Source organism: Parambassis ranga, chromosome 10, assembly GCF_900634625.1.
Source record: "Parambassis ranga chromosome 10, fParRan2.1, whole genome shotgun sequence".
Classification (NCBI taxonomy): domain Eukaryota; kingdom Metazoa; phylum Chordata; class Actinopteri; family Ambassidae; genus Parambassis; species Parambassis ranga.
In genome coordinates this window covers 9,245,201-9,257,501 of record NC_041031.1, presented here as the reverse complement: position 1 = coordinate 9,257,501, position 12,301 = coordinate 9,245,201, and the positions used below count along the sequence as shown (strand labels likewise).

The 12,301-nt window shown below is 41.8% G+C and overlaps 3 protein-coding genes across 3 annotated transcripts; 2 read left to right on the top strand and 1 right to left on the bottom strand.

Moving 5' to 3' along the window:
- Positions 1 to 692: 692 nt before the first annotated feature.
- On the top strand, positions 693 to 4,596 carry npy7r (neuropeptide Y receptor Y7). Its single transcript, XM_028415738.1, has 2 exons — positions 693 to 735; positions 3,448 to 4,596. The coding sequence occupies exon 2, from the start codon at positions 3,484 to 3,486 to the stop codon at positions 4,594 to 4,596; it is 1,113 nt and encodes a 370-aa protein (XP_028271539.1). The 5' UTR covers positions 693 to 735; positions 3,448 to 3,483.
- A 1,360-nt stretch (positions 4,597 to 5,956) lies between these two features.
- On the top strand, positions 5,957 to 8,937 carry prelid1a (PRELI domain containing 1a). The gene is made up of 7 exons (XM_028415757.1): positions 5,957 to 6,078; positions 6,574 to 6,693; positions 7,072 to 7,297; positions 7,391 to 7,504; positions 7,790 to 7,868; positions 8,092 to 8,203; positions 8,296 to 8,937. Exons 2-7 carry the CDS (start codon positions 6,602 to 6,604, stop codon positions 8,309 to 8,311), a joined length of 639 nt encoding a protein of 212 aa, XP_028271558.1. The 5' UTR covers positions 5,957 to 6,078; positions 6,574 to 6,601; the 3' UTR covers positions 8,312 to 8,937.
- A 264-nt stretch (positions 8,938 to 9,201) lies between these two features.
- Positions 9,202 to 12,183, bottom strand: mxd3 (MAX dimerization protein 3). Its single transcript, XM_028415760.1, has 6 exons — positions 11,998 to 12,183; positions 11,259 to 11,361; positions 11,103 to 11,132; positions 10,849 to 10,963; positions 10,566 to 10,731; positions 9,202 to 10,319 (listed from the first exon to the last, which is right to left on the bottom strand). The coding sequence occupies exons 1-6, from the start codon at positions 12,065 to 12,067 to the stop codon at positions 10,201 to 10,203; spliced, it is 603 nt and encodes a 200-aa protein (XP_028271561.1). The 5' UTR covers positions 12,068 to 12,183; the 3' UTR covers positions 9,202 to 10,200.
- Positions 12,184 to 12,301: the final 118 nt, after the last annotated feature.

Here is a 12,301-nt window from a genome sequence, read left to right as displayed (position 1 = left end):
ATTTTTTAACAATCTGGCACTCAAAAAACGTCTTTGCACGTGCATGCTTGTGAGTTTATGGCTCAAACTAAAAATAACGATACATTCAGCAACAACTTTAATCTATTTTGGGAAGTCATGGGAGCTGACTGGAATCAGCTTGTGAGAGGCTTGTGTCTTTATTGTCTTCCCTGGGCATCAACTAAATCTAACATGCAGCAAAGTAACAATGCCGTTCTGCACCACAACATGAAACTGTGTCACAGAGCAGTTTAATGCCTTTTCTTCCAGTGGAGACATGAGACCAGCTTAAAACAGTCAAATAAAACAATATAAGGAGTTGCTTTACAGCCCGTTATTGTTCCAAAGTTCATTTAAAATTCTACAGAAGAAACTGATGGCTACGAATAAAGTGGAAAGCTTGCCCGGAAAGACAGTGTATAATAAATGACAACATAAAAAAAATTGCAAATGTAATAAACTCAGTGACGCATGTCTGCGTTGGCACTTTATATTACATTTTGGGTTGTTAAATTGTATTTATCTTCAAGTATTGAACAGACTGGTGTCCAGTGACAGTGTATATGCCACAGATGTGTTCGCGCTGAATCCTATGGACCTGTCTCAGGAACGCACAGTCGAGCCACAAGATGCGCACTGGGAGCCACAGGCTGGGAGGAGCTTCGGGATTTTCCCCACTTGTTTCATGTCACTCTCGAGTGAAGACCCGTTTCCAAAGGAGATATAGAGGGAAAGGTGAGTCCATTAATGCGTGTATAGCGTTCGTTTAAACGCATGAATGTTGCGCGGATACTTTGTGACAAATATATAACCCTGATGTGCAGCATATGAAGCTCTGTGTTCTCCTCTGACTGCGTAACCTGTAGTTAGTTACTGGATATGTGCGTAATTTGGATATGAGAAAAAGCAGGATACACAAGTGTCCAAATGATGTGCCACAGTAGTCTATGTGTCAGTGCTCGAGGCAAATGATTCGCACCTGTCTGGTCGCTGTGAGGGCTCAGTTGGAGATTTTTGAATGCGCACCATTGACTAAGTTAAACAAATGGCCACAAATTACGCATCAATGCATAGTTGATTAGCAACGGTGCCTCATCATAATTTATTGGCAGAGCGTAGAATTCATTAGAATCCAGCTGTACCGTGGGTCCTTTATCTTGCAAGTGTTTAGTAACGGACTAATCAGCCTGCGGTCGCTGCGCGAGAGAAATTGATGATGCTGTTAAGCGCAAATTTCGCCTGAAAACCTTCCCTCCTTCGTGCTCCTGTGCAGCTGTGCGCCCGGAAAGTCCAGGTAGCTTGGATATGCGTTTTTTGGGTTATGGCACTGCAACACTTCAGTGGTCATAACCACAATTTTGTGCAGTTACCCTGCAAGTCATTTCAGTGTGTGTGTGTGATAGGCCTCACACCTTGCATTTTATATCATGTGCTTTGATCTGAAGGGACTCAAATGTTGCCTGGAGTGTATTAAATCCAGGGAAATGCACAGTAGCTAGGATACATATTTACACACACACACACACTTCAGATTTTTGGTTTTAGATGCTGAGACAACAGTGTAATACTTTTACAATGCTGTGCCACCCATACATTAAATTATAGTTTACAGCCAATAAAACAATGCTGCGTCATATAATAGTTGGATAAGATTACCGAAATGATGTCAGTGAAATCTTTGTCTAGAAATAGGTTGGATCCCCAGAGCATCCAAAGAGTGTCTGTCACCAATGAGATGACCTCTCACTAAATGTTGTCCTGGTTTGTCTCAGAGATTCTTTTAAGAAATCTTCAGGAATTGTCAAAAAAAATGTAAATACACCAAAAAGTGTTTTTATGATAAAGAGAGAGAGTAGATGCATAAAATCAAAGTGAAGTCAGTTTAATTCAGCCAAGCATTTATCTGCTTTACAAGGGATGCAGACAGGTAACTGGGAGTCAAACTGTAGCAGCAGTTTTTATACAGCCTTACACATGTGAACTGAAAGAAATGACAAGTTAATGAAGTACAGAATCCTTTTACTGGAATACGCTTGTTTAATATTGTGCACAGTGTTCCCTTTATGGCTGTGCATGAGAGCAGTCTGCAGCTCTAATGATGTGTCTTTGAACTGCTCTTTCTGATCACATTGCTCCCTCCATCTATTTTCCATGAGTTTTTATAATAGCACAGGTGTTCATGTTTCCAATGCATCCTGCAAATGAATAAGCAACCTGTGGAGCATTGACCAAAGAAAAATCTTTTCAAAATAAATAGCTGGAGGTAAATGATCTATTTTTAGCTGAGTTTTTGAACAAAGACAGCTGATTTTCTATTGATTATCATCTGTTTAATTTTCCTAGGTTTTCAGAACATCCAAACTCTCAATGCAATCGAGGACAATTGTTCTTAAAATTAGGCTGCATCCATTAGAGAGTTCTCTTATCTCTTTAATTGCACTGTTTCATAACTCTTCAATTAAATACTTGATGGCTTCAATATCAGTGTGACATTTGCAATGCAAGCTACCCTTTTCAGGAGTTATGAAGAGAATAATTAAATCATTATACATTGGCTCTTTTCAGTCATATTTCATTATAAAGTTGGATCCTGCACTTCAGTCTGCACTGAGAAGGGAATGACTTACATGTGTTTAAGTACCGGTATACAGCACTAGTACTGCCACTCGGTCTGTCTAAACATGCAGACCGGAATGTCTGCGGCTCTTTACTGTGAATGACAGAGGATAGAGGACAGTGTAAAGCAGAGAGAGCAAACAGGCTGGAAGGTGTTAGACTCGTGAAGAGGTGGGTCAAAGACATCAGTCTCTGATGGCTGGATCAGCACCAACACAGAGATCCAGGGCACAGTGAACTTGTTTACCTATAAATGCTATATCTGGTGACGAGAAAGCATTGAGGGGTCTTCTCGGTAACTCAGTCAGTGACTCCCAGAACCACATGGCAAGTAAAGACTGTAAAGATGAACAGCAAAGAACAAAGTCCACAAACGGAGATAATGGGGTGGATGGCAGTGTTGAGTCTAGATTTAAGTCCAGGCATGAGTACAGTTCCAAAAGGGTTTGGGGAAAGAACCCAAACCAACCATAACTTAAAAATGACTGTTTTTGTACGTATTTATTTCTGCTGTAGGTCTGTAAAACTAGTCTCAAGTGACCACTTAAGGAACCGCAAATTTGTTGTCTTCCACAGTGTGTAAAAACACTCACTGTTAAATCAACCACTACAGTCGTTGTCCTTGCCAGGACTAGCTGAGTGTTACACCATTCTGGTGAAACGAGCAGTTTATGATACCATGTGTGTGCCACATTGTCAAGAAATGTCAATCAGAGGCTCACAGTCTCCCTTACTGTTGTTTCAGTTCATTGTTGGAGATAACAATCTGTCAAGCTTGTTGCACATCATCATTTTGTTTTTTTTTTTACTTTATGTCTTTTCTCTGCTCAGGTGACAGTACAGCTTTGATCTAGCATCACCCAAAAAATGAGTCCACCAGACACATCCAACAACACAGAATGGGAGGCTGATGAAATGGATCCCTCACTTCTGTTTAATAACAGCATGGGTTTGCACCCACCTGGTTTCCACATCGACGTCACCAAGCACCTCGGGGTCCAGATCACCCTGATCACAGCTTATTCCCTCATCATCCTGCTGGGGCTGCTGGGAAATGCTCTTGTCATCTACATGATCATTCGCTATAGAAACATGCGAACAGTGACCAACTTCTTTATAGCTAACTTGGCCCTGGCAGACCTTCTCGTGAACACTCTCTGTTTGCCTTTCACTTTGGTTTACACTCTGCTAGATGAGTGGAAGTTCGGGGCAGTGTTGTGCCACATGGTGCCCTTTGCCCAGGCGTTGAGTGTGCATGTATCCATCCTGACTCTGACTGTCATAGCTCTGGAGCGTTACCGCTGCATTGTCTTCCACCTTGGTCGGCGTCTTACGTGGAGCTCCAGCTTCCTCATTATGGGGTTCACCTGGACTATTTCCTCTGTGCTGGCAGCACCCCTTGCCATCTTCAGAGAGTATCGCAATGAAGAAATCCCTTCCATCAACCTGCGCATCGCTGTCTGTTCTGAGAAGTGGCCCCATGGGACCAGCAGGGATGGTGTCATCTACAGCCTCTCAATGCTGCTCCTACAGTATATTATCCCTTTGGCCATCATTAGTTATGCTTACATATGCATCTGGGTCAAACTGAAGAATCATGTCAGCCCATCAAGTCGTAACGACAGCATCAACCGACGCAAAAACACCACAAAGATGTTGGCGCTGGTGGTGGTAGTGTTCGCCATCTGCTGGTTGCCGTTTCATGTGTTTCAGCTTGCCAGTGACCTGGACCTGGTGCTCAGGTTTAAGGAGTACAAACTGATATACACAGTGTTCCATATCGTGGCCATGTGTTCAACTTTTGCCAACCCTCTCCTGTACGGGTGGATGAATAAAAACTATAGAAATGGTTTTCTGATGGTGTTCCGTTGCGAGGACAAGCCAGACTCTTTCCACCCGGAGGGCTCGTTCAGGACACGCTCCACACGAGGGCTGACTCTGAATGGTCGTAATGGTGGACACCCTCCCACTGCTGTATGAGTACCTGACAGTTTAAAATGCCTGTAGAATATGAACACAGTATGTGCACCTCTGCTTTGTGGTGCCTGTGGTACAAAAGTAGCCTTTTTGACTCGAATGGTCTGATCTTGAGTATCTTCACTGGGGAGGGCCGAAGCTTTGCATGCAAATTGCTCTGTGTATGGCTCTACTTACCTTTGTGAATGGTACTACGTAGTTTTGTATTCAAATATGTGTTTTAAGATGTTTACATATGTGTTATTTAACTGGGTAAATGTATAATGTGTTCTCTGTGTAAATACTAGATTAGTTTTACTTAATCCAAATGCTGTGTTTTGTATTAATTACAATGTTCTTGCAGTGTAGCATTCAATCTCTGTCCAAGAAATCCAAAGGACGTTTTTCTGCCCAAACAGGACGCTAACAGTCCTACCCTGGCATCCAGCTTTTTCTGATTAGAAGGACCAGCAGGACTCTGCTTCCAGATGATCGGGGATGACCTGTGTAAAGCCAGAGCAGTTATTAGTTATTGATATCTTCATCACAAGACACTGCTTGAATTATATGTAAAAAAAATGTGCAATTTTACATTCATTACACTGTGGCAAAAGTGTCCTTTTCTGATAGTTATTTAATGAACACAGGAACATTACAGGCCTCTGAACCCACACTATTCACAACAACCATGACTTGACCATCAAGGGAAATACATGTTTTGTGAGACCTCGGCTTGGATACGTGGACCGTGAAAATGAAATGTGAAAACGCATCATGGACCGTTTTGAACGGATCAAACTGAAAATACTGGCATGTATCCTGCTTTACCTACAGTATACAGGAAGTAGACTTTTAACCTCTGAACCTTACAGCTGGAAAATCTCTCTAAACATTACCAAATACAAGGTTTATCCATAAATGTTTAAAGTCATTTCTGGGAAAAATGGTTCAAGTAAATCCAATAAAGCTTTTAATTAGCAGGTAGTATAGCATTTGCTGTGTGATTCATTTTACAGCAGAGAAAATAAACCTGGCTTCACAGTTTGTTTTGCTGATTCTTGACACACTCACATTATCGGTTTCCTACTTTAGCATATGTTCTTTTATGGGTTGTAGGCTATTATTGTTAAAGCAAGCCAATTTGATATTTGGCAGTAAAGTATTTAGAACAAGCTATGTTAGAATAATAATTTACTGCATTAGCGTTCATTTGTTTTAATATTATATTATATATATATATATATATAATATTATATATTACAAAACTTTTCCTATCAATATTCATATAAAGTAAACTATGTGACATTATTTTGCGGTCGTCTGCTGCCCCCTAGTGTTCTGAGCAGATATCGCAGCGGCTTACCTAATCGGATGTGACGTATGCGTTGACCTTCCCCCTAGTTCGACTCATGTTTGACACGATTTGTAGGTAGCTCCGCGAGGAAGTTCATCCCGACAGGAGTTTAAAATGCAAAGTCAAGTTGTATAAATGGTGTCATCGTGCAGGTAACCGTCTTTGCTTCTGGACCGACATTTTAATTTTGCCGAACGCTGGTAAAAAAAAATTCTTCATCGTACGTCATTCATTCATGTGATCTGCTAGGCTAGCTCATGCTATCACGGAAGCTAAAGGAGTGCGGACGTGACAAATGTGCCAGAATCGTTTTTTCTGATGTTCACCCTTTACTGTTACTTTATTAATCCGTATGTGGTCGTAATTTCTGCTGTTGATCGCATAAAAACAATCCGTGTGATGTTTTTGAGTTGTTATGTATTTTAATGACTTTAGTTGTTATAAACCGTTGGTTTGAAAGATCCAGAAAAACACTCTTTGGTAGCAGATAGGATTAAAACACACGTAGTTTAAACTACACTAAATGCTGCTGTTCATCTGTTGCTATCCGTCCTCATTGTTGACATATTTGGGAGAACACATTCATCAACCTCCTCTGAGAGTTGGTTGCAGATTTCACACGTGTTATTTGTTCTGTATCTCTGCAGGGCTTTGCCAGAGTAAACAAGGGGAACAATGGTGAAATATTTCTGCTGCGCAGGTTTACTGAAAACCACCTGGGACCAAGTGTGTGTTGCTTTCTGGCAACGATATCCCAACCCGTACAGGTGAGGATGAGGAGGGTTGGAGTACTGATAAACTTTCATTTCTTATCTAATAAAGCACTCCTGCAGCTATAGACCAATTGGAAACTCTTATCATGTACAGTGCAACATGACATGATACATAGATATAATAATAATAATTGACACCTCATCACTTCATTAGTTATGAAGTTATTTATTACTATAAACAAACCACAAACCAGAAAAGAGCATCAGTATGATAACGGACAGTATTAATATCAAGAATAAGAGAGATAAGTAGAATGTGATCTTAAGCAAGACACCTTTGACTTTCAGTTCTCTGACAGTGAACATAATCGTGTGATCACAGCCCTACACAGCGGGTTTCTATTAACATGCAAGTTTTTATTTCTTTTGTAGTAACCACGTCTTGACTGAGGACATTATTTTCCGGGAGGTCACCCCATCCAACTGCCTCATTTCCAGACGATTGTTGACCAAAACGAGCCGGGCACCTCGATGGATGGAGCGTTATCTTCCAAAGCACATGGCCAGCTCAGCGTATATCATTGAGGACTCCATCGTGGACCCTCAGAAAAGGACCATGACCACACTAACATGGAACATCAGCCATGCTCGCCTCATGGTACTTTAAGCTTCCTTCTATAAGCACTTAACATAGCAGCAAGGCAACACATGGCTTCACATTTTTATGTTTTGTTTGTTTGTGTTGCACCAGTCTGTGGAAGAGCGGTGTGAGTACCGAATTAACCCCGAGAATGGCAGCTGGACTGAGATTAAAAGAGAAGCCTGGATCTCTTCCAATGTCTACGGGCTCTCCAGAGCTATTCAGGTCAGTAGAGCAATGCGGGGCAGCCAGGGAAAGTAGCGTGGGGCGTTATCGAAGGAGAGACTCCCTCACCTATCCATCATTCTGTAATTGGTAACACAATACACGATGTTGAGATGCAACAGCTGAGCAGTTAAAGCCGCCACTAAGATGTGAATTACCTAAAGATTTATGACACGTCATCTTAGTCACCTTTTAACAGTAGCAGTACATTTGTGATAAAATGAGTTATAGGTTGTTAAATTCATTAGAAACCTCTTGTTTGAATTTGTCTTCTCTACTTTCCAGGAGTTTGGCCTCGCAAGGTTTAAGACCAGTGTTACAAAGACCATGAAAGGCTTTGAATATGTGCTTTCCAAAATGCAAGGTAAAGTACATCTGTCCTTTTTTTAGTATTTGCATTTGATGCTATGTCTAAGGTTTTGATTACACTCTGTGCAGCGGTTTAGGCCACATTCTGAACCTGCAAGGATTGGAAATCTCATAATTCAACAATCATATATACAGATTTTATTAATTCCTTCTGTGGGTGGAAATTCATTCACTTTTCACAGCGTTGTTTTTTTTTGAACAACCTCTTTCCTTTGTAGGAGAAACTCCATCCAGAACCTTAGCCGAAACGGCTACAGAGCGTGCAAGAGAGACGGCCCTGGCAGCTAAAGAAAAAGCCAAAGACCTTGCCTCGCATGCCCAGAAGAAACAGTATGTGTGATGAACTGCATGAATCAAATGGTACTGCTGCCACTGACACTGGGACAGAGACTGATTTGTTTACCCCCCCTCTCATCATTCAGTACAGCACTGGGGTAAGACAAAAACAATCCCATTCAAGGGTACACACCTCTGTGAGGACATGTCCGACTGAAATGGTGGGTGGACCATAAAAGGCCTGAGCTGGGTTCAAGAGCCTGTTCCAGCCTCCCTCTTCATGTCACACTATTGTACCCCTGATGCCACATCATCTCAGTATTTGCTAGCGATAGAGATCTTAGAATAGGTGAATATGGCTCCCAGTGCCATAAAGTGATGGCGGCCAACTCTGATGATTGCTCAACCTTTGTGCTCTTCCAGTGTTTGCATTTTACTCTGTTCCTACATTTTGTGTTACCATTCTTTCTTCAGTTACCTGTTCTTTACAGCTTCTTGTATAAAGATCAGCATTACTACAAAAGTTCCGATTGTTGCCTTCTTGTTTATTAGTTTCAGTGTTTAATCCCGTGTCATTTCACTGCTGAAGACACATCAACTGAAGAACAATCTATTGTGTTGCCAGTCATAGCTTGATATCCCCGATGCTGTGGTGAGCTGGGTGGAAAGGATATCAGTGATTTCATCTGGCAGGAAGGATACCTTGTACTGTGTGGGGAAAACCTGTGCAACAATGTATTTGATTTGTTAATGAAACATCAGCTTGATAATAAACGATTTGATTCTGATCATAGTGTTCAGCTGTCTGTGTACTAGTCCTGATTTGTTTCAGCCTGGTAAAGTATTGTGTCAATGCTCTAATGACTTAAAAGGAAATACAGAAGTCCTACAGAGAAACCCTGACAGCAAAATTGTGAAAATCTCATGGCCTGGGAAGGAATGAGTTAATTAAAATAACCACAATTAGCACATAAATATAGAAAATATTTATTCATTTGAAAAAAAAAAAAGCTTACACCAGTACAAAAATGCTACATAATATTACTGGGCGGAGAGACAGACTTAAAAAAGTAATAAGGCATCTTGCATATACAAAAGTGAAGATTAAAAGCACCTTCAGATATTAAATATTATAGGAGTTATTAGGATACACACTTGTTATAAACTGCATTCCTGCATAATCATTACAAGTAGACGTTATCTGCCCGATCGGTGATGTTTCTGAGTCAACATCTGAAATGAAAAATGCTCAAGTGATGTTCTGATAGCAACACTTGACATCAGGTGATGTAAGCAGTGACTGTGCAAGGAGTCCCTTTAATGCTCTCACGGTCGAACACAGGCCCACGCTCCTTGCATGTAATTACAGGCTGGCTATCAATGTGCAAATCTGACCTGGTAATTATTATTGTTTATGGTTTTGATTTTGATATGCGCCAAAAAAATCTTTGACACGAAACAAGTGCAACGTATGGACGTGATGTGCAACAGAATAAAAAGAGCGAAATACATGACTGAACCTATACATTAGGACAAATAATAGATTACATAGCACAGCTTAATGTTTAAGTGCATGCTAACATTACAAAAATATAAACTTAGTGCTAAGAAAAAGCTGTATAGAATACTAAACCAAATCTGATTTAAGGCAGAATTCAGTACAGACATACTGTAGTAAAGAATAAGTTAAAAGCTTTGAGTCAAAAGCCCTTACAGAAGAGAATGGAACTGCTCCATCATTGGAAGTTACACACCCTGTGGCTTCACGGGGCAAATTCCAGAAAATATGCTGTATGAATTAGTACAATATCCATCCCAGCCCAGTGATTTTAGCTGCTGTTCAGTGCAAATGGACACATTTCACTCACGACCAATGTTTAAGTCCAACACGATTTGACAGGCGAATGCCTCTGTAAAAAAAAATGTGTTCAGTTGAACAGTAACATCTTTCTCATCCATCCTCGCTCGCCCTCTTGTTTTTTTGGAATGTTTTCTCCTCCTCTCTCCTCTCCTCTGCGCACCAGTTACCGGTAACTGTTCAATCCTCGCTGTCATAGCCAGGTTTTGTCTGTGCTGGAGTAACAGTGGTCTGCACCGGTGTGTGTAATGCTGAGTCCGTCAGAGTCCACACAGTCAAACACAATTCTTTCTACATCAACCTCCACATCCTCTGTAATGACACCAACCACACATCAAACCCATTAGCAAAAGAAAAAAGAACGTATTAAGTCATTCATAATTTCTGAAAAATTTTTTTCAGAATTAATTTTTTTGGATTAATTTACTTTTTAAATTCCACTATATATTTACATTCCATTTTATTTATAATTTTTAAAATGCATGTATTGTACTAGATTTTCATCAGTAGTCGCTGTGCATTGTTAATCAGTGAGGTGACAGTGCCTGTGAGACTTACCTCTGTCGGAGTCGGACCTCTCTGAGGACATGGCAGACCCCTGGCTGTCATTCCGCATCCTCTCCGTGCCTCTCTGCAGCTGCTCCAGCCGAACCCGCAGCTCTCTCTGCTCCCAGCGTAGGCGTCCCTTCATCTGCTCTGCACGCTCGTCCTGCTCCTGCAGCTTCTGAAGCGAGACGGAGAGAGACACAAGTGAACAACGGACCAACAACAAAGACCAGGAAAGCACTACCACCGTGAGCCATTTGTGCTTGAATGTGGAAGATTTTCATGTTGCTTGGACCTTTATGTGGAGCTGGGCTCGTCTCAGCAGGTTGAGCGTGGTGTTCCTCACGGAGTCTGTCGACAGAGGGACCTGCTTCTTGAGCTGCTCCAGGCAGTGCCTCAGCTGAGCCCGTCTACAAATCACAACAAATGAAGTTAATCCACGTCTTCCCTCACTAACTATAGCCAACATAACCACATTCAATTTGCGATGACACACACAAGAAAAAAAAAACTATGAACTTTTGGTGTTATTGTGGCAAAATTAATTACCTGTTCTTTTCCAGCTCGTTGTGAACTGACCTGCAAGACACAGTTTGTTTAGCGTTAGAAATAGGGACGTGTGTAAGGCTGGGTCTAAAACTGAAAGTCTGCCTGACAACCACACCCTCCTGTCAGTTGTAGTTGTCTGTTCCGTCATGCACTCACCTATTGCCACCAGCAGATATCTTCTTTGACTTCTGTTTGCTCCTCTTATCCGAGAGACTTGGACTGAGAGGAGGCAGGACTGAGGCATATCCATGTTCTGCTTCTGAGCAGGAACACATCACAGGAGACAGGAGACATGAGACAAAGACAAAAGGCTGCTCCATCAAACATAACATTTATTATTAACATGTATGAATCCTGCTGCTATAAATAAGCATGCACTGCTGTGTGCCGTAAGATGACGCCAGCTTTGACGGGGAAATGGGGAGGACTGAACCAGCCTGCCGCTGTCATCAGCTGGACGTTTTGTTTTTGGTTTTGGCGCCATCACCTCCAAGCTGTCCGCTGTGGTAAAACCGGTTTAACACCGTCACAAATAAACCAGACGACGCCGAGTATACAGTGAAGAAGCAATGAATGGAAAACCTTGCATTGGCCCTTTTCAGCCTGTTTTTCATGCAGACTAATGACCGCTCAGCGCCCGGGTTCGTTTTCAAACTGGTCCAGATTGGCGCCTTTGAGTACAATGATGCGGCCGATATGTAGGTCACTGAGTCAAATGGCATAGATCGCCCAAAAATAACTTCTTAGCAAAAATCTCGATGAAATCTCGCGTAATTACACAGTGCGGTGTCTCTGCAGTGTGTTCGGGTGCACAATAATAAACACTTTATTGTATGTTTTGTTGTTTTAACAATAACCAGCCAGTCCCCCCTCCGTGCTGTCAGAAAATGCTTACCTCGTTCTCTCCTCTCCAAAAACTCAGCAGCGCGAAGAAGCACCTGGATGTTGCACATGTTTCCTTCCATTGTTGTTGTTGTTGTTTTTTCTTTAATAAAACGACCGCAGGTAAACAACCCACTGTGCTAAAAGCGTCGGCAGCCTGAAGTAGATGAGTCTGTGTTCTGCTGCCTGCTGCTACGTCCTCATCCACAAAACCCAGCACCAGCGCTGCGTTCAAGTGCTGTACGTCAACACGGAAATTCCAAAGCCCCGTTTCACAAAAACAGCAAGGGCAGGATTTAAGGGCCAGGTTCGGCTGC

Coding starts and splice junctions, on each gene's coding strand:
- npy7r (XM_028415738.1), top strand. CDS start 3,484: ATGAGTCCACCAGACACATCCAACAACACAGAATGGGAGGCTGATGAA.
- prelid1a (XM_028415757.1), top strand. CDS start 6,602: ATGGTGAAATATTTCTGCTGCGCAGGTTTACTGAAAACCACCTGGGAC. Junction 6,694..7,071: donor CGATATCCCAACCCGTACAG/GTGAGGATGAGG, acceptor TTTCTTTTGTAG/TAACCACGTCTTGACTGAGG. Junction 7,298..7,390: donor TCAGCCATGCTCGCCTCATG/GTACTTTAAGCT, acceptor GTGTTGCACCAG/TCTGTGGAAGAGCGGTGTGA.
- mxd3 (XM_028415760.1), bottom strand. CDS start 12,067: ATGGAAGGAAACATGTGCAACATCCAGGTGCTTCTTCGCGCTGCTGAG. Junction 11,362..11,997: donor TTTGGAGAGGAGAGAACGAG/GTAAGCATTTTC, acceptor GTTCCTGCTCAG/AAGCAGAACATGGATATGCC. Junction 10,320..10,565: donor GAGGTCCGACTCCGACAGAG/GTAAGTCTCACA, acceptor GTGTCATTACAG/AGGATGTGGAGGTTGATGTA.